The 19476-nt window shown below is 48.2% G+C and overlaps 1 protein-coding gene across 1 annotated transcript in view; it reads left to right on the forward strand.

The window, feature by feature from the left end:
• Nucleotides 1-18612, forward strand: part of CACHD1 (cache domain containing 1) — an 84973-nt gene extending 66361 nt beyond the window's left edge. Inside the window, exons 14-27 of the mRNA XM_005521310.3 lie at nt 1717-1859; nt 2912-3093; nt 4381-4491; nt 7163-7285; nt 9168-9267; nt 9353-9469; nt 10604-10764; nt 11342-11428; nt 11573-11689; nt 12257-12408; nt 12748-12909; nt 13808-13885; nt 14712-14813; nt 16709-18612. Of these exons, the coding sequence (XP_005521367.2) occupies nt 1717-1859; nt 2912-3093; nt 4381-4491; nt 7163-7285; nt 9168-9267; nt 9353-9469; nt 10604-10764; nt 11342-11428; nt 11573-11689; nt 12257-12408; nt 12748-12909; nt 13808-13885; nt 14712-14813; nt 16709-16947 (1874 nt within the window). The 3' untranslated portion in view covers nt 16948-18612. The remainder of the gene's footprint in view (nt 1-1716; nt 1860-2911; nt 3094-4380; nt 4492-7162; nt 7286-9167; nt 9268-9352; nt 9470-10603; nt 10765-11341; nt 11429-11572; nt 11690-12256; nt 12409-12747; nt 12910-13807; nt 13886-14711; nt 14814-16708) is intronic.
• The last annotated feature ends 864 nt before the right edge of the window (nt 18613-19476 follow it).

A 19476-nucleotide genomic window follows, 5' to 3' on the forward strand; every position in this document is an offset into this window, starting at 1 on the left:
AATCCACAACTTGGTCATCATCAGCACTGGGTTTTAACCAACAAATTTACTTCCTGCAGGATGAATGAGTGGGGCTGCTCGTCAGAGTGGGAGATAAATGCTCTGGGAGTCCAGCAGGGTCCCTGACAGTGCAGAGGGAGGAGTAGAAGTGTCTCACCAAGCTTAAACCAAGTCCTCTCCTGGCTCTGGAGCACCTCCCTGAGCAGTAACAGAGTAGGATGAAGTCCCAGCCAGTTGTGCAGGACTCTGCTGCTCTTTTGCTTTGGATTTGGGGAAGTTTTTCGCTGCCAGAAGCACTGAATGCCTTCAGAGTCAGAAGTTAAGCCTGTTGGGGAGAATATCAGTGCTCTGAGGGTTTCCAGACCCTCCTCACCTGCTTCAGAATTCTCAGGTTTTGATAGGCTGAAGTGGTTCTGCTCTTCCTGACTGATTTCAAACATTGCTGTGAAAAAGGGAGAAGCTCCATGGCAGTTCCAGTGGCTGGGAAGGATGGAGAACTTAAAACCCAGAAATAACCCAAGAACAGAGGGGTTTTACATAAACATCCTACACTGGACGCTGTCATATTTAGGTATAATCTTGAGAGGTCCCTAAAATCTCTAGTGTAAGAAGTTCTGAATTAAATACTTCTGCTTGTAGCAGGGTTTGAAGGTCTCATGCTGGATTAGTGGCACAGTTGTGAGATTTTCCTTAGCTCTTTGTAGCCCTGCAAAATAACTCAGTGAGATCAGACTGGAGGAGGGAGCTGACAAACCTGTGGAAATCGCTTTGCCAGTTGTTTAAAACACAGAGTTGTTTTGTTTTTTTCTTTAATGTGGTGCCTAATCTTGATTATCTTATATCCAGAAAGATGTAAATGGAGAGTATCCCAAAAATGCAGTACTAAGCTGTCAAGTGGAAAAACTTCACTCAAAGCAAAATCAGAATATTTGCTCTGGGAAGCAGATGAAGGACTGGAGTAGAAGTTTGGAAGTGGGGACTGCAGCACACGTGTGGGGCTGTGTTTGAGAGGAATGTGACTAAAAGCAGAACACTTCACATACTGCACTGCAGTTTTTCCTCTGGAGACCATTCCACACAGAGAATTTGGGTTCCATGGGTCACATCCTCAAAAAAGATCTTCTTAACCCTCAGCCCTGCATCATCATAATCATTTCTCTTCTTAAAAAAGGAAAAGCTGTCTGGTTTTACAGATCCTGCATGGTGCAAGTTTACTTTTGAGTTTGTTCTGAAAATCACTCCAGACACCTGCACTTTTATTGGGGAGCTCCTCTTGTGCACTTGGGATTCTCCAGATGTTATTCTCTGGAACTGAAACACTCATTTTCCTTTTCCTCTGGGATATCTAACCTAAACAGGGCTACTTAATTTCTTCTTTAGCCCATCATCTTTCCTTAAGGGAAAACAGCTTCTGTAATCTCACAAAAAGTAATTCAGAAATTATTGAAGTTTGGGAACAAGGGCATTGAGTACCAAATGACACACAGAGATCAGACAAGGGGGGCTGAGGCTGTGACTTCTGTGTTTTGAGGTGAGAAGGGGAGGAGGAGTTCATGTGCAGCCTGAGTTGAGGAGGAAATTGTGCTGGGAAGTGCTCTGGCTCGGGTGGAAAAATGGACATTTCCTGCCCTCCCTCCCAGTGCAGAGCATCCTGCAGGATGGCACAGCCATCCTCAACCTGCAGTGTGTCCTGAAAGGGTGTTTTGGTGTTTGCAGAGAGCCCCACGGTGATGCTGTCTGCAGGCAGCTTCTCCTCCCCCTACGAGCACCTGAGCCAGCCCGAGACCAAGCGGATGGTGGAGCACTACACGGCCTACCTGAGCGACAACACGCGCCTCATCGCCAACCCCGGCCTCAAGGTGGGACCTCAGCACACCTGGGCCTTCCTCGTGGCCCATTCCCACAGGGAATCCCAGAATCCCAGCACATTCCATTGGGAGGGACCTTAAAGCCCATCTCATCCCACCCCTGCCGTGGCCAGGACACCTTCTGTCTGCCATCACTACTTCTGTCCATGACTTCACACTGTCCCAGCGTGCTCCTCATGCCTTGGGGTTTTATCTTTTCTATTTCTCATGTGTCTGTAATCCTGCAGTTCTTTAGTGCACAGCTCCAAACTCCACGTTCCACCTTCAGCTGCTTTCCCACTTTGGTCAGACACAGCAATTCCTCTCCAGGCCTGGGCATCAAGGACTCCTCACTGCCTCAGGCCTGAGAGATGGAAACAAAAGTGAGTTGGGGGCAGCAAACTGGGGCTAAATGACTTCATGACCTGGAGCTGGAATTGGGAAATGAACCCCCAGTGTGCAAATGGAGCAGATTTATCAAAGTGTAAAAGGCGTGGTTCATTTTGGGTGCAGCCCCTGGGGGGCTTTGTGTGCCCGAGAGGCACCTGAAGGCCCTTCAATAAATAGAGCAGCTTTTTATTCCCTTAACTCTGTCTGGCCTCTGCTTTTAGGTGGCCCCAAAAAGGCACCACTCCAAGCTGGCCTTGGCCACTCCCAGGGATCCAGGAGCAGCCTCACCCTCCCAGCCAGGAATTCCTTCCCAACATCTGATCTAAGGGTGGACAGAGGAGGGGGACAGAACTTTGTTGAAACAAACACTAGAAAAGTTAAAGCCACGCTGAATTCTGAGCTGAAACACCTTAGGCATACAAATGAGAAATCTCTGTTTCCAGTGCAAGCAGCACATTATTTATATTTACTCCAAGTTAAAAAAACAACCCCACAAAGTAAGGAGATAACCCCAACAACATTTCACTCTAATAATCTGCTTGGAATGTCTGGTGTGAGAAGCCTTGAACCAAGCAATTGAGCCGAGATGATCCCCGATGGCTCTGGGGGAAGCTTTTATTATCTTGCCATGCAAGTCCTGCAGGAACCCTGCCAGCTCTGCCTTTGTTTTGCAGTTTTCTGTCAGGAATGAAGTAATGGCAACCAGTCACGGCACGGATGAATGGATGACCCAGATGGAGATCAGTGGCCTCAACAGTTACATTGTCAGGCGTTACATAGCAACCCCCAACGGGGTGCTCCGCATCTACCCCGGCTCCCTCATGGACAAAGCATTTGATCCCACCAGGAGACAATGGTGAGTTTTTAGGGTCCCTTCAGCAAAGCTTTGAATCATCTCCGAGGGCAAGAAGGGAAATATTTAGAGTTGGTTTTGTTTTTAGAGTTGGTTTTGTTTTTAGAGTTGATTTCGGTTTTGGAGTTGATTTTGTTTTTAGAATCGATTTCGTAGCCTGTGGGTTTTTGTTTTGTTGTTTTTTTTTTTTTAAATTGAGTTGAAAATGTTTTTGTTGTGGAGAAAAAATGCAGCCAGTTCAAACATTTCTTGGTTGTAATTTCAGGCGTTTTTATTTTGTGGGGTAGTTGGTGTTTCATAGCCCAGCTATGGCAGATGGGGACATAAATATTCAGAAAATGAGCATCCCCTTCAGGGATTAGCTAATTCAGGAGTATTTGAGCTCCTTGGGCCCTTTTTGGTTGTTCATATTTGAGCCTTTTTGTTTGTTTACTGTGGGTTTCCTCACTGCTTTCAAGGAGGGATTAATTATGCAGCAGCATCTGATTTGGGCAGAGAGCTGGGGACGTTCCAGATGGGAGCAGGCTCTGAAGGATCTGTGGGAAGGAGCCAGCCAGGTGCTGCCACACTGGGAAAGGCCCAGATCCCATCCCTGTGGCTCTGCAGTGCTCCTGGCACTTCTCCTGCTCCACGTTTTCCCTGGAATCCGTAGCATTCTGGGAAGAAGGTGCAAACAAAACACTGGGAGTAAAGCAGAAATGGGTCAAGCTGCTCATGGCTTGGTGCTCTGCATAGGGAGAAGCAAGGTGATCACTTCTTCTTACACAAAAATGTTTCCTAAAGTTGTATCAACTTTCCTATAGCAGTTTCATCAACTATCTTATGACTGTGGCTTATTTTTTTGCTGATGGAAGTTTTAATATGTTGTGATTTATAATCGCTGTTCGATATTTCTGAATTTTCTTGCCTCAGTTCTGTCTTTTCTCCTCAGTTTGCAATGTAATCGTTTTGCCAGGGTTTGCTTTGAGTTTGAAACTCTGCTGGCACCAAGTCCTGCATTGTTCTGGGGGAAAATGTCTGAAATTACATTAAATGTGTTGTGTGCAGAAGTAAACTGAGCTTTTTTAATGCAGCTGGATGTACTGGGGGACCATTTATTGAGCCAGTCTGGGTTAGTTTGGAGTCCCAGTTGTGTTTAGGTACTTGTTTGATATTAAAAACCAGTAATTTGGTGCCTGATGTATGCAGTGTACAGAATTCAGTGTGTGTTATTTCAGGAAAGTCAAGGGTTCTGTCTGGAAGTTACAGACTTTGGCATTAATTCTGAGCATTTCTTTTGGCTTCCCTCAGGTACCTGCATGCAGTGGCCAATCCAGGACTGATCACCTTCACTGGGCCCTACCTGGACGTGGGAGGGGCTGGATACGTGGTGACCATCAGCCACACTGTCCATTCCTCCAGGTCAGGGGCTCTGGGGCTCTGGGGAAGGCAAAAAAACTCTGAATTATCACAGTTGGGTGACTCTTGTGTGCTCAAGAACTGAAAACCAAAGCTGGTCTTAAAGTGCTGGTGGTGAAATGTCAGCTGACCTTGTGGAAATGGGGCATTGGAACACTGGGAGAAAAAACCCATATAAAACCCTATAAAAACCCATTTTATAGGAATCTGAGGATTCTGGAGCTTTATTGGTAGAGGAGTAATAACAGCATAATAAAAAAAAGGATTGATTGGTGGGAAAGTGTTCCTGGATGAACACGAGGTGGGATGTCCAAGGAACTGGGGGGAGGAGAGGGGTTGCTCTCCTGAGGCAGTTTGGGAAGTGTTCCCTCTCTGCTGGAGTTAAATCCTCCTCCATCAGGACTGCCAAGCTCCACATTTCCTGAAGTTCTCCACTTGTGGGGTTTTAAGGAGCAGGGAGGTGTTGGGGAGGGAACTGGAAGCTGATCCAAGGCAGAGGGGCCAGGCCACAATGGGGGTTAAGGACAGAGCTGTCCTTACTCCAGGAATTGGGGAGCTCCTCTCCTGAGCTGTTTAAATCCAGCACCTCTGGGCTTCCAGGAGGAGAAAGACCTTGAGGCAAAGCCTGTGAATCTCCAAGAGCCCTTCCAGGATTGCTGGGAACAGATTGGAGTGGGAACAGCAGGGCCAGGAATTGGGCTGGATGATCCCTGTGGGTCCCTTCCAGCTCAGGATATTCCATGAGTCTGTTAAATGACTTTTTCCTGGAGGACCAGGCTGTTGCTGTTCCAGCTCCCAGCCCAAGGCCAGGATTTGGGATGAAGGATGTTTAATGGAGCCCAGTTTACAAAACATGGACCAAACCTTGCTGTCACAAGCTCTCCCAAATTCCCAAAATAGCAGTTCCCTGTCCTGGTTTTTACATGGAGTCTCCTCCAAGCTCCCTACCCAACAGCTCACCAGTACAGAGGTAACTCCCAGTGTTTTACTGGGAAACAGCAGGGAACAGAAGGTGGCTCCTCCACTCTTCCCAGAGATTCCCCTGCTTTGTGGGGATTTCCCAGCACCTCTCCCTGTGTGTTCTGGCATTTTCAGCCCCAGCCCCTGCGTGGTGCTTCTCACAGAGGAATTGATTTTGGGGAAACGAGCACTTCTGTAAGGAGAGAAGTGTAATTAATCAAAATTCTGATTTTTATCTAGCGAGGGATGGTTTACTCAGCTCTAAGAACTTAAAGCTCCTGTGGGTTATTAGAACATGATTAAAGAACAGTTAAACAAAGTTTGGCAGATGTGAGTGTGATTCCTGGGTAAATATGACCTCTGAAGCTCTAGTCACATGTGGTTATAATCCCCAAAGAGGCCTGAGCTCCAAATCCAGAGGGGTGGGGAGGAATCCCTGGAGTTAACAGGAATTCTGGCATTAGGGACTGCTGGGAGGCTTTAAACACCCTGAGCTGACACCTCTCATTCCCATTTTATCTTTGTCTTATTTCTTTTTATGGAGTCTGGGAAGAGAAGATTTCTGCCTGATGTGGTTTAATGCAGTTGGCATCAGCAAAGCAGGAGGATTTAATGCTTAAAAGTGAAGCTAAAATATTTACAATATTCTAATGGCTTTATGTCTGTTAGGACAGAGCAGAACTTCAGAGCTCGATGCCTTGTCACACATGAAATGTGTCTGTGCTGCTTCACTGCCATCCTTGCATTCCTCCTCCAGGAAATGTGAACAGTAAATTAAACACAGGTTTTCAAAATCTATATTTATCTGTCTACAAATGAGATTTGACTACATCTCCACTGCACCTCTTTCAAAAGCAAACAAACCTCAGCCCAGTAAACAGAGCTGGGTTTCCATGGAGCAGGGGTGGCCAGAGCTCTGTTTGTGCAGTCCAGCTGGGCCTTGCAGCATCTTTTTTATTTATTTATTTATTTTTCCTTTTTATTTTATTAATTTTTATTCTTCTGAGATAAAATAATGGAGAAAAGTGAATTTTGAAGAGCAGCGAGTCAGAGGTGTAGGGTGCATGTGGGTGTAAATCCCACACCCTTGAGCTCTGATCTTTTTGTGTCCTGCAGGGGTGAGGGGGGACTGGTCTGGCTGTGCCCCCTCAGTGCTGCTGGGAGCAAACTGGGAGCAAACTGGGAGAACTGGGGTGTGGAGGAAGGACAAAATGCAGCCTCAGGCTGCTGCACCGGCACATCACAGGATCCTTTTCATAATTCACCCTAAGAAATGTTACTTACTTCTAATTTTCTGCCTGCCATTCATAATCAGTGCCACACTCTGGAGTTTTAGGGAATTAACTCAAAGTCTGGCACCTTCATATTCCTCCCTCCTGCTGGGGGCTGAGCAGAGGAGGGTGCAGGTGACTCCTGCCAGCTGGGGGGACTGGAAAACACAGGGGCTGCATCCTCTGGTTGTTTGTTTGTTTGTTTGTTTGTGTGGATGGGGAATTTTTAATCCTAGTTTCTTTAGCTCAGTATTAAATGTCTGTAGGGGGTGGGAGTGTGTGTAGGGATCCACTCCTGGGCTGTCCCCTGTGCTGGCTGCACAAGGGGCAGACTGAAATAGGAATTATTCTTATCATGATCATTATTTCCCTGAATAATAATACTTTCTATTATTTCTAGTATTTCTAAGATTTCTGATTTTCCCCTTTCCCCCTCACTGCAGTGCTCAGATGTCCTCAGGACACTCCGTGGCCGTGATGGGCATCGACTTCACCCTCAGATATTTCTACAAAGTCCTCATGGACCTGCTGCCAGTTTGTAACCAAGATGGGGGAAACAAAATCAGGTAAAAGCTGCTCCTGCCAGGCACAAAATAAATAAGATATTTCTTTTCTTTAACCAGATGACCCAAAGGTCATTTCCAACTTCATTTCTCCAAGGATTCTGTTACTTTCAGTGTGTGTTCTCTGATTTCCAGTAGAACTTGTGCTTGTTCTTCTCATAAAGATTATGTGGATGTTTTTGTTATTCCAGGTCAAACTGCCATCAGCTAAATAAACAATCTGCAGGATTACAAAAGCAGAAGATAACAGATTTGATTTGATTTTTTTTGGTTATATTTAGACTTCTTTAAATTCTGGATTTAAAAAACCATTTCTTATTAAATGAACACACTTCCCAGTTCTTCTGTTTGTTTTAATTTCACCTATTTAGCTCCTGTGAGCGTGTAAGAATGATACAGGATCTCAGTTATTTTAACTCCAATTATTCAAATACACTTTTGGTATGTTTTTCTCAGAAATCCACAGCACAGCCTAGGCAGAAGAAGTCTGATTTCATCTGGAGTATCCAATTTCAGTCAGACCCCTGGGTATCTTAATTGTTCTTTTTTTTTAAAAATCCTGTGGGGGTGGCATAAATTGTGGTTTGGATCTGGAGTAACTTGATAACGTGGTTTGGGCATTGCTTTTGGTGCCTTGTTTGTTTTTAAACCTTAAATTTGGGAAGGGAAGTGGTTTTCTGTCATCCTCCCAGTTCTTTTCTGGTTTGGGTATTTTTCTGTGTATTTTATGGAATATAAAAAAAAAAACAAAAACAAATCAGGATTTCTGGTTTGGCATCACTCCCTCCCATTAAAAAACAGCAAGGTCAGATGCTTCATTCTGTTCCTGCATTCCCCAAATGAGGAATTCTGAGAATATTTTTCAGTGTTGGACCATTCTGATTTAGAAATTGGATCCAATGTTTCCAGTCTTGACATAAGTGCAGATGTTTGGGGTTTTTTAGTATATCTCTCCTGAGGATTTTCTGTCAGGAAAAAGAGCAAACACCACATCCCTACGTGTATTTCTGATGGAAACCCCCCCAAAAATCCAAGTTTTCCTGCCTCCTTTGTACCCCCAAAGAGCACAGAGGCTCCCCCTGCTCTCAGCTGCCCCCGAGCTGCCCTGGGTACCTGACACATCCCACGGGAATCCCATTGAAAGCTGCTCCAGCCCCGGATCCAGCCGGATTCCCGCTGTGCCAGGGCTGTGCCTGCCACCCTGCTGAGCTTTTGGGAACATCAAGTGGGGTTTTAACCTCCCCCTGTCCCCTCTGTGGCCACCGAGCCCCTGATGTCGGTGCCACCATGGCCAGGGCTCCTGCGCCTTCCCCGGCGCTGCCGTCTGTGGCCATGGAAACGGGAGAGGGGGGGAAAAAGGGATGGATTGAACTGCCTGGATTCTGGATTGGGACACAGAGCCTACGTGGGAAGAGCTGAAAAGGGAGAGGAAGGCTTGGGAAAGCTGGGAGTGGAACAGGAGTGATTTATCCCCCACTAAAATTGAATTCTGAAGGGGGGAGAGCATTAAAGGAGAGTGTGAAATCTCTCTTTAATTAGTCACATAGTAAATTAATAAACCATTAAAGCTTTCCAAGTTCATTAGGCTCTGTTCATTTCTGGCTCTTCCCCAATCAGACAATGCACTGATGGCTTTTCCTCTCTGGTTTTAATCAGCTCTGTTTTCAACTCCTTGATGGCTCTGGCCCTCTGGAGCAGTAACAGATGGAAAAGCTTCGGGGAAATACCCAACACATTCTTTAAGGACATTTTGCAGGGAATTTGTTTCATGGTCCTGTTAAATGGGAACCTCTAAAAGCCCTTTAGGACCATGTTTTATTCCACCCTGTTCCCCTGAAGCCCAAGGAGGTCTAACAGGAGGCTCTCGCTGTGTTTTGGGGAGCAGGTGCTTCATCATGGAGGACAGGGGGTACCTGGTGGCACATCCAACCCTCATCGACCCCAAGGGCCACGCGCCCGTGGAGCAGCAGCACATCACACACAAGGTCTGCCTGCTTTCCCTTGCCTTATTCCAGACCTCTCATTCCTGAGCTGATTCCAAAGGCATCAAATCCCACCTTTCACCCTCAGGAGCCTCTGGTAGCAAACGACATCCTGAACCACCCCAACTTCGTCAAGAAAAACCTCTGCAACAGCTTCAGCGACAGGACCGTGCAGCGCTTCTATAAATTCAACACCAGCTTAGTGGTGAGCCTGGTTTTCTGTCTGATTTTTGCTTTGGAGTCTGCTTTGGTTGGGTTGGGTTTCTTCTGCTGGGAACACGAGTCCCTGCCAGGCTCAGGGAGCCAGCCTTCCGTGGGGATTGGCCTCTGCTGCCCTGCTCCAGACACAAACCAGGCTGCACAAGCAGAGTCCCCTGACATGCAGGGGTTGTGGATGGGAGCCCTGGCCAAGCGTGGCTGCTGTCTGCAGCCAGCATTGGGGCAAGAAGGGCAGTTTGCTGTGGCTGGGTGAGGATTTGCCAGCTGTAGTTGGGATGTGTTGCTTTGGTTCTGACCAGTGTCACATCCTCCTGTGAGGTCTCTAATAACTGACCTTTGCATGTCCAAATAAATCCATTTACTGGTGAGCATTCCCAGGCTCTCATTTGTGAGACTGGAATCCTGCACACCCTGTGCTCTCCATGGATCCTGTGTGAGCTTCCTCTTGTGAGGAGTCTAAACCAGGGGCTGCCATCCCTCACAGAGCCACAGATCCACCCAGCTCCCTCCACAATGATTCCAAAGCTGTTACACTGTGGGGGAAGATTTGAAAATATTTGCAGTTCATGTCAGAAATACATTGATTTATTTCAGGTCAGCTTAAACATTTTCCTCACACTCGAAATGCCAAGTGGGAAGTGTGGTATTGGGAAGGAAATTGTGTAGGACAGAGCAGAAACTTGGAAGAAGGAATCAGGAAGGAGTCTGCAGGAGCTGGGCAGTGCTGTGGTGGCTTTTTTTAAGGCTCTGGAAGTTTCCAGCACTTGGTGGTGGTTCCCATCAGAGCCTCTGGGGTGGTCACTGAGGGCTGGGTCAGCGAACGAGCTGAAATGTCACCTCTGCTGCCACATCTTTTTTTCACAAGCTAAGCCAGTTCCTTTCTATCTTCAGCAAAGTCTTTGCACCCAGAAGTATCTGAGAAGCAAAACTCACCCACCCCTTAATCACTTTAATTGTGAAGGTGGCACTCCCTCACAAAAGCTCCTGAGAGGAGCCACCACCTCTGGAAGCCGTGGCACAATTCCTGTCCCCACAGCTCTGCAGGATCCCATGGGAAGGGAAGAGTTTTCATCTCCCTAAACCAACATTTTCCACTGCTGACACCTTGTTTTTTGCCCAGGGTGACCTGACCAACCTGGTGCACGGCAGTCACTGCTCCAAGTACAGGCTGACGAGGATCCCGGGCACCAACGCCTTCGTGGGCATCGTCAACGAGACCTGCGACTCGCTGGCCTTCTGTGCCTGCAGCATGGTGGACAGGCTGTGCCTCAACTGCCACAGGTGCCAGCGCTGGGGGCGGGCTGGGACACTCCTGCCCTCTTCCCTGCTTGCAGTTTGTAAGGACACAGTGAGTTTGTCACTTTGTTCCGTGCAAAATCAGGGAAAATAAGAGTTGTGCTGCCGGGAAGAGGTGCAGGCACTTGGGGTTTCTCTGCCGGGTTGTCAGAGTTTAACCCAGGGGATTTTGGGGAGATAATGCTGGAAGAGATTCAGTGGCTCAAAAGCAGCTACCTGTGAGTGAGCCCCTTCCTTCTGGCACAGGAATTCCCATGATTTTACGTGGATTGGGGGTTTTTCATTAAGGAGGTCCAGGAGGTTTTGCCCACACCATCCTGAGGTGTTTGTGGCACTGCCAGGAAGGATCCTTGCATCCAGATATCTGAGGGACTGCCTGCTTTTGCAATTCCAGGGGTCATCCTGAGTCCTGGAGCAGGACAGAGCAATCCTCGTTCCTGGGGAAGCAGCAGAGTCCCTGGACAGCCTTTTCCATGGGAGCTGCTGCTCCAGAGCTTCACCAGCATGGGGTTAAAATCCCAGTGGTGTCTTATGGTTTTTCCCTGTGTTTTGAGCCCTGCAGGATGGAACAGAACGAGTGTGAGTGTCCCTGTGAGTGCCCACTGGAGGTGAACGAGTGCACTGGGAACCTGACCAACGCCGAGAGCAGGTGAGAGCCAGGACACTGCAGAGCAAATCCTCTGTTGGTGCTGCTGAGATCAGGATTTTTAGTACAACCAAGCAGATGACATGCAACAGGTAAAGGTTATTTTCATTGTGATTTGTAACAAGGCTTCTCTTGGCTCCAATGCAGGAATCCGAGCTGTGAGGTGCATCAGGAGCCGATGACTTTCACGGCCATCGATCCCAGCCTGCAGGATGCACTCCCACAGTGCATCAACACCCAGTGCAACCAGAGGACAGAGAGTGGGTAGGTGGCCTTCCCCACCCCTCAGAATACTCTCTTGTGGAAATAATCCAATGGAAATAGCTCTGCTTTAAATGTTTGAAAGAAAAAAATATAGGGAAAAAAAGCATGATGCCAAAATGAGGTACTCCTGGCATTGAGGGTTCATTTTTGCTCATTAAGAGCAGTCTCCAGGGACCTGAGCTGGCTAAAACATTCTGACCAGACTGCCCAAATCCTTTCTTCCATCTTCCAAAGGCTGCAGAGAAAGGTTGGAACTGCAGCCAGGCTTCACCACACTGAGAAATGTCTTACTGGAGGAGTTACAAGTAGGATTCTCCTTTTGCGCAGGCTGAGTGGTGCAGGAAAATACCAAAGCAGACAGAGCTGAAAAAGGGATGCTGGAAATGCAGCTTCCCTTGTGGTACTTGAGCACTTCCATGGAATTTTTTCTTGCTAAACTCACATACTTGGGGGTTGACAGATGCTTTTGGCCTCCCTCTGCCTCATGGCTGGAAACCAGAGTGAGCTTTGCAAAGGAGAGGTGTTAACCTGGAAGGTAAGCGTGTCTGACTTGATGTTCCCACGCAGGGATTGCTTCGGAGTGCTGGACTGCGAGTGGTGCATGGTGGACAGCGATGGGAAGACCCACCTGGACAAGTCCTACTGTGCCCCTCAGAAGGAATGCTTTGGTGGCATCGTGGGAGCCAAGAGTCCCTATGTGGATGACCTGGGAGCAATAGGTAACTCTGCCTTTCTGAGCAGGCGCTGCCTTCAGAACATGCAGCAGGTTCTGCACAGAACATTTACCCCTTAGTCCCGTGCCAAAGCAGCATAAAGAGTGCAGCAGGCAGCAAGGATGTGGTGAATATCACCTTTTGGAAAATCCTGATGTGGAGCTGGGTGTAACTCTGCATTCCTGTCTTTAAGATGCACCCTCTCTGAATTCCTTCTCCTATTCCAAGTGAGCACAGTCACAGAAATCCTTGCAGAGCTTCTCCATATTCCATAGTGTTGATTTAACCCTTCCTGCAGAGCATTTACGGTGTTGTTATCCCTCTGCTTTGTCCCTTTTGCTTTAGGAGATGAGGTGATCACCCTGAACATGATCAAGAGTGCCCCCGTGGGCCCCGTGGCTGGAGGCATCATGGGCTGCATCATGGTGCTGGTGCTGGCCGTGTACGCGTACCGGCACCAGATCCACCGCCGCAGCCACCAGCACATGTCCCCGCTGGCAGCACAGGGTGAGCTCAACTACAGACTCAATAACAGGGTGGGGATGAAAACAAATCCAGCAGCACCACAGAACCCAAAGGAAATGCAGTCCCAAAGCTCCCCCCGGTTTTGTTGCAGCGTTTCCCTGGTTTTACTCCGTGTTGGAGCTGCAGGGAGCCCGGCCCGGCTGTGTCTTGCTGCCCTCTCCTGGGTACAGCCAGAGCTGCTGCTCTGCCCAGGGAGCCTGCCCAGACCCAAAGGGAGATAAGCTGAGCTTTGCCAGAGCTCAGACACTAATCCCAGCTTTCTGCAGCTCTGCCCAGCAGATCCATCACCATAAGTTTATTTTGTGCAGCTGCTGGGAATGACGCACTTTTCACCCCCTTTTGCCTTGGGTTTGGGATGTGTCTTTTTTCACTTGTTCATGGAACGTCTGCACATAGAGATGAAGCCACTGAAGTCTGAGAGGCAAAATTGTGCTGGGAGGAGGGAAACTGGTACAAAGATAAAGATCCAGAGGTGGGAACACCTCCCTGGAAGTGTTCCAGGTCAGGTTGGACAGAGCTTGGAGCAGCCTGGGACAGTGGGAGGTGTCCCTGCCTGTGGCAGGGCGTGGAAAAAAATGGGCTTTTAAGGCCCTTTCCAATCCAAACCATTCTGGGAATTAAAGTGTAATCAGAGCTAATTACCTCTGTATTTGATCATTCCCAGCTCTGTTGTAAATCACTTCCTTCAGAACTTTAAAGTGAGTCCCTTTCAGGGATTTTCCTGCTATCCCAGCCCCATCCACGTTGGAAGAGGAGCACCCCCAGCTCAGACCAGCACCACAAAGTGCTCCCACTGTTGTTACTGGGCTGAGAGCTGGCAGTGAGATGATGCAGGGCTTTTCTCTCACCAGTGGTGTTTTCTGTTTGTAACCCTGTGTAGAAATGTCAGTGCGTATGTCCAACCTGGAAAACGACAGGGACGAGAGGGATGATGACAGCCACGAAGACAGAGGAATCAGTAAGTACTGAAAAAACTGCCCAAAACTGTGAGATTAAATCAGCCATTTGTTTTTTAGCACCCTGGATTTGAATATGTGAGGAAACTCTGTGCTGATCAGCAGTAGAAAATGACAGGGAAATGTTTTAATTCAAACATCCAGTGCACCTTTAGTCTCATGCTGAAAAATGACATTTTTCACTTTTAAAAGATAATTCTTCATTAGGTGTGGAGGAGTTTTGTCCCTTAAAATCCCTTTTCATGAGCACTTCCAGAAATAGCTCTAATCAGCTTAAAAATTGCCACTGTGACAGCACAGGGTATGCAAAACTCTTCCCCCTTTTCAGCCTAGGAAAGCAGAAGCCAAGTCTGGCAGATATGGCCAGCAAACATGGCAGATCTTTTTTTGCATTGATTTGGGGTGCCTGCAGTTCTTTGCCATGCAATAAAAATGACATTTTGCATGATCCTGGTGTGCTGTAAACCTGGTGCACCCAAACTCCAGGGGAGCTCCAGTGTCAGACTGGATCCCTGGCCCCACTAAAACAATACTCAAGGTTTGAAGCTGTGTCAAGACTCAAAAATGGAAAAATGAGCATATCTCAGCTTCATGGCTTGCATCTACTGCTTCTCCAGGTCCCTTTTTGTTTCCTTTGGAGTCAGTTTACATTGTTGCCATGGGATCCTCAGCGCTGGCACAGCCCAGTGAAGGAGTTTGCCTGGATCTTGTCCCGTTGCCCATGCTCCAGCTCTTTTCCCCGGGGTGCTGGGCAGTATTTTGCAGCAGGGGTGTTGGGGCTGTTGTGGGTCAGGGCTGTGCTCTGAGGTTCCTTTGTGTCTGTCGCAGTCAGCAACACGCGGTTCATCGCGGCCGTGATCGAGCGCCACGCGCACAGCCCCGAGCGCCGCCGCCGCTACTGGGGCCGCTCCGGCACCGAGAGCGACCACGGTGAGTCCTGAGCCCTCGCTTCCTGTGAGGATTGGGGGGCTCCTTGTCCTTCAGGAGTCCTTCAGGAGTCTGGCTCCTTGCGGGTAAGGCAGCCAGAGCCACACAAAACGCTTTGCTCCTTCTCGCTTTGCTGTTGGACGGTTCTGACGCGGTTTGTTCGGAGACCTCGCCGCGGTTCTTCACATCCTGCTGAGGGGCAGCTCTGCCCTCTGCTCCCTGTGCCAGGGGAGGGCTGGGCTGCAGAGCAGGAAAAGGTTCTTCCTCCCCCTGAGGGACCTGGAGTGGGGACGAGAGGAATGGCTTCACACTGAGAGGGAGTAGGATTAGATTAGGGGTTAGGGAGGAATTGTTCCCCGGCAGGGTGGGCAGGCCCTGGCACAGGTGCCCAGAGAAGCTGTGGCTGCCCCTGGATCCCTGGAAGTGTCCTAGGCCAGGCTGGACAGGGTTTAGAGCACCCTGGGATAGTGGAAGGTGTCCCAGCCGTGATGGGGTGGAATGGGATCATCTTTACTGTCCCTTCCAACCCAAACCATTCTGGGATTCTGTGATCTTCCAGCACCTTTGAGCCAGTGCTGGGCACCATTAGCTCAGGGGGGTTGGGATGTGTCTCCCCTGCCCTGAGACTAAATCTCCTTAAATCTGGAAAGCTGCTAGAAGGAGGTAATGCTGTTGACTCATGAGGAGGCTTAATTTATTAGGAAATGAAGAGGAGGAGGGCTAGACAAGGCAGTCTGCAAGCTGTCAGCTCAGCAAGGCTGGGGACCTTCCAGCAGACCTGGCCCAGCACTGAGACTCTGGCTGCACTAATGGAATTGGGACAGGAAACCCAGAGGCCAAAGCCTTGGAACGTGGGGGAACAGATGTCTCCTAGACAATCTTGCTCTTGGAGGAATTACCCTGGATTTGGGGTGAGATTACCTGTGCTGAGGCAGATTTGCCAGATTAATGCTCCCTTTGCTCCTTTTCTTGCAGTCCCAGTAAATCCTTCCCCATCTTTTAGTCATCCTGGGTTAGCAAGGGAGCTGTCTACCTCCATCTGGAATGTGCATTGCTATTTTTAGTTTCTGTAATTCCATCTTCTTCAAAGGGCTGCCCAGGCTTCTCCCCCAATTCCTCCGTGCCAGCTCCAAGCCATGACTCAGAGCATGGGAAATGGGAGGCAGCTTTGGGGACTCAGCTGCTGTTTTTACCACCCTCCTTTTAGGTGTCTCCAGCTGAAAACCTGACCGAGATGCTCAGGAGCACCAGTGCTTCCTCAGCCTTTAGTCTTTGTTCTTTGAGAAGGATTGATTTCCAGTTAAAGCAAAATAATTTTCCTTTTAAATTTAATTTGGTTTTGCATTTAGAAATGCTTAGGGGGAGTTGTTTGCCCTGCAGCCTGGTCTGAGTGGGAACAGCTGGTTTGGATAAATCCAGGTTGTATCTTAACAGATTTTTTGGGGGTGGTATCTTTTATGTTTTGATTTGAAATCAGTGCCAGCAATTGTGTTGTTACAAACTGTTGAACCACGTGGGTGCTGTTACTGTTCGGGGTGGCACAAACCACAGGTCCCCAAAGCTTTGAACCAAAGATGATGGCAGGGAGAGGAATCCAGTATGGACTTAGAGGGGAGGATGAGTTAGTTTGGGTTTTGTTCCGTTAATTAAGAAAATTGTTTTATTCCCTCTCTAAGTCTTTATTCCCCCATCTCTGTGTGTGATTCCATGAAGGTGCCCAGCCAGCCCTGGCAATTCTGAGAGTCCAGTATAGACTTAGAGGAAAGGATGAGTTTGTTGGGGTTTGTTCCTCTAAGAAAAGAGTTTTATTCCCTCTCTAAGCACCCTGTGTTGACTCCATGAAGGGGAATTCTGAGCATCCAGCCTTGCTGCTCCTCACTGCTGCCGTTTATTCCCAGGCTACAGCACCATGAGCCCTCAGGAGGACAGCGAGAACCCCCCCTGCAATAACGACCCTCTCTCGGCCGGCGTGGACGTGGGGACCCACGACGAGGAGCTGGAGCTGGACACGCCGCCGCAGACGGCCGCGCTGCTGAGCCACAAATTCCACCACTACCGGCTGCACCACCCTGCTCTGCACCACAGCCACCACCTGCAGGCTGCTGTCACCGTGCACACCGTGGATGCTGAGTGCTGAGGGCACACAGCCACCACTGCAGGCTCTGGGGACACCACAGCCACCACTGCAGGGTGTGGGGACACCACAGCCACCACTGCAGGGTGTGGGGACACCACAGCCACCACTGCAGGGTGTGGGGACTCCACAGCCACCACTGCAGGGTGTGGGGACTCCACAGCCACCACTGCAGGGTGTGGGGACTCCACAGCCACCACTGCAGGCTCTGGGGACACCACAGCCACCACTGCAGGCTCTGGGGACACCACAGCCACCACCTGCACGGTGTGACATTGAGGACACCACAGCCACCAGCTGCAGGCTGTGGCACTGTGCACTGAGGACACCACAGATGCCACTCCAGAGCCACAGGGACTGTGCTGCTCCCCAGGGACAACCTCACAGCCTTCCCCACCAAACAGGCATCAGAGCTTTGCATTTTTACAAAATTTTTGGGCTGGAAACGTGCTTGACGAATGGACCTGCCAAAACACGGAGACAGATGGAGCAGGAGGCACGTTAGAGCTCCAGGAACAGGGATGGGAGTTTATCCAGCAGCTGGAGTTTGTTGTGCTGAGCCAAGAGCACAGAGAGAGCTTAAAGAGCCAGAAATGATTTGGTTTCCTTAACTGGAAGAGCAGGAATCTGCAGCTGGAGAGCCCAGAAGTGCCAGGCAGAGCAGGGAAGGCTTCTCTGCAGGTGGAAAGCTCCCTGTGCCCACGTTGCTGTGCAGGACCTGGGACAATGCATCTCAAGATTTTTAAGTAAAGGATTATTTTTCTACTATTTATTGAACTTGAAACTTTGGGGGGAGGGAGGGGAGAAAACCTGTTAGGGATTCTCGACGAGTACCACGTGCATTCTGTGCTGGGGAAGGGGCTCTTCCTGGGAAAACAGCTGTTCCTGAGGAGCTGAGCTTCACGCAGTGCCCCACTCTGCAAAGGGAAAATGAAGAAGCCCTCTCTGCCTCGGTGTTTACATTAGGATTGCTTTCTTTTCCATACTTGTTTCCTGTAAATATTACAGCCTGATTTCTATTCCAGTAATGTCTTCCTATTTGCAGAGGAGAAATCCTGTACTCTGATACTGAAATTCAGAGAATTCTGCTCAGAAACTTCTCCATCTTTATCTCTTCGCTCATCCTTAAAGGCTTCCTGTGTGGAAGTAATAAAGAAGTGCTTTAGCATTAGTTACCAGATATTCCCAAATGGAATCTGTGCCATTCTTCTGTTTCCTTAGACCACAGGTAGGGATAAACCAGTGTTTTGTAAAACTTGGGTTACTGTGGGAGAAACCTTGAAACCATAATGAGAAGCTGCTGCTGTTTGTCTGGAATTTTAACCTTGCTTGGTAATTCAAACAAAGATTAATCAATGTCTACAACGCAGGACATCGTAATTATCAGTTAGTTTTCAATCACAGTGTTGTATTTTAGATTCACATTTTGTGATTACAATGATATCAAGCCGTTCTTGCACTGTGCATATGGTAAACATCCATTTATATGTAGGTTTTTTTTTAAAAAAAAAATTCACTTGTTTTAATTAATATGGTACTTAATACTGTATTATGTAAAAAATTGGTTCTTAAACAGTACAGTAAAATAACTCTATGTGTGATACCAGGATACCCCTTTATACTATGTATAAAATTAAAATCTCTAGTGAAATAAACTGTATATAAGTATAGATCTGTGGAGAAGTGGCTGCACTGAAATGATTCTGCCCCAGTTTCCTTCTCTGGCTGAACAGGACTGAAAATTCACTCCAGTTCCTCCAGTTTCATCAACAACCTTGAGGAATCCAAACATGAAATATAAATGACAGTATTGATGGAAGTTTTAAAGCCTTTTTTAGCTGGTTGGTCGTTATCTGAGAAATGACCATATCTGGAAGTGATCAGTCACTGCTTGGAATACCAAAGCAAATAATTTCAGGGTTTTATTTTCCTGATCCTCTCCTGAAACCTCAGTGGCTCTGGATTTGCTGTTGTGCTGTATTTGTGTGGGATTTGGTGGAGGATTTTTGCTGAGCAGGCAGTGCAGGAATCCACTGAGCCTCTGCTTTGTGCTCTCAGAGCTGATGCCCTGGGTATCAACCAGGCTGGGATTCATTTCCAGTTTGGAATCCAGTGCTGGTGCTTGGGTACTGTGGGACAAACCATTTTTGATAAAATGTGTCAGAAATATCATTAACAGCCACGTAAATTGGAAAAAGTCATCATGTTCATCACTTGAACTCCAACATCACTTCAGGGGAGAGGTTTTTTTGGTGTTTCCTCACCTTCCCTGCTAGCAGAAGGTGCTTGCAGGCTTCTCTTGCAGCTCTGCCAGGAACACAGGAGCTTCCAGAACCTCTTGGAACAGCTCTGGGAAATCCAGCAGTCTTTTCCTTCTGCCTTAAAAACTTTTCAAGAGCTTCTCCTCGCTGCTGTTTCACCTCTTTTCTCCTGGGACATACAAACTGTTCTTGATTTGAGGGGTCTGCATAACCTTGCTTAACTTGAAGTGATGGGGAGAGCCCGAGCTCTTGCTGGTGAAAAGTAATCACA

The sequence above is a fragment of the Pseudopodoces humilis genome, chromosome 10 (assembly GCF_049639895.1).
Source record: "Pseudopodoces humilis isolate 2021_Gansu_Grassland_sample_001 chromosome 10, ASM4963989v1, whole genome shotgun sequence".
Lineage (NCBI taxonomy): Eukaryota > Metazoa > Chordata > Aves > Passeriformes > Paridae > Pseudopodoces > Pseudopodoces humilis.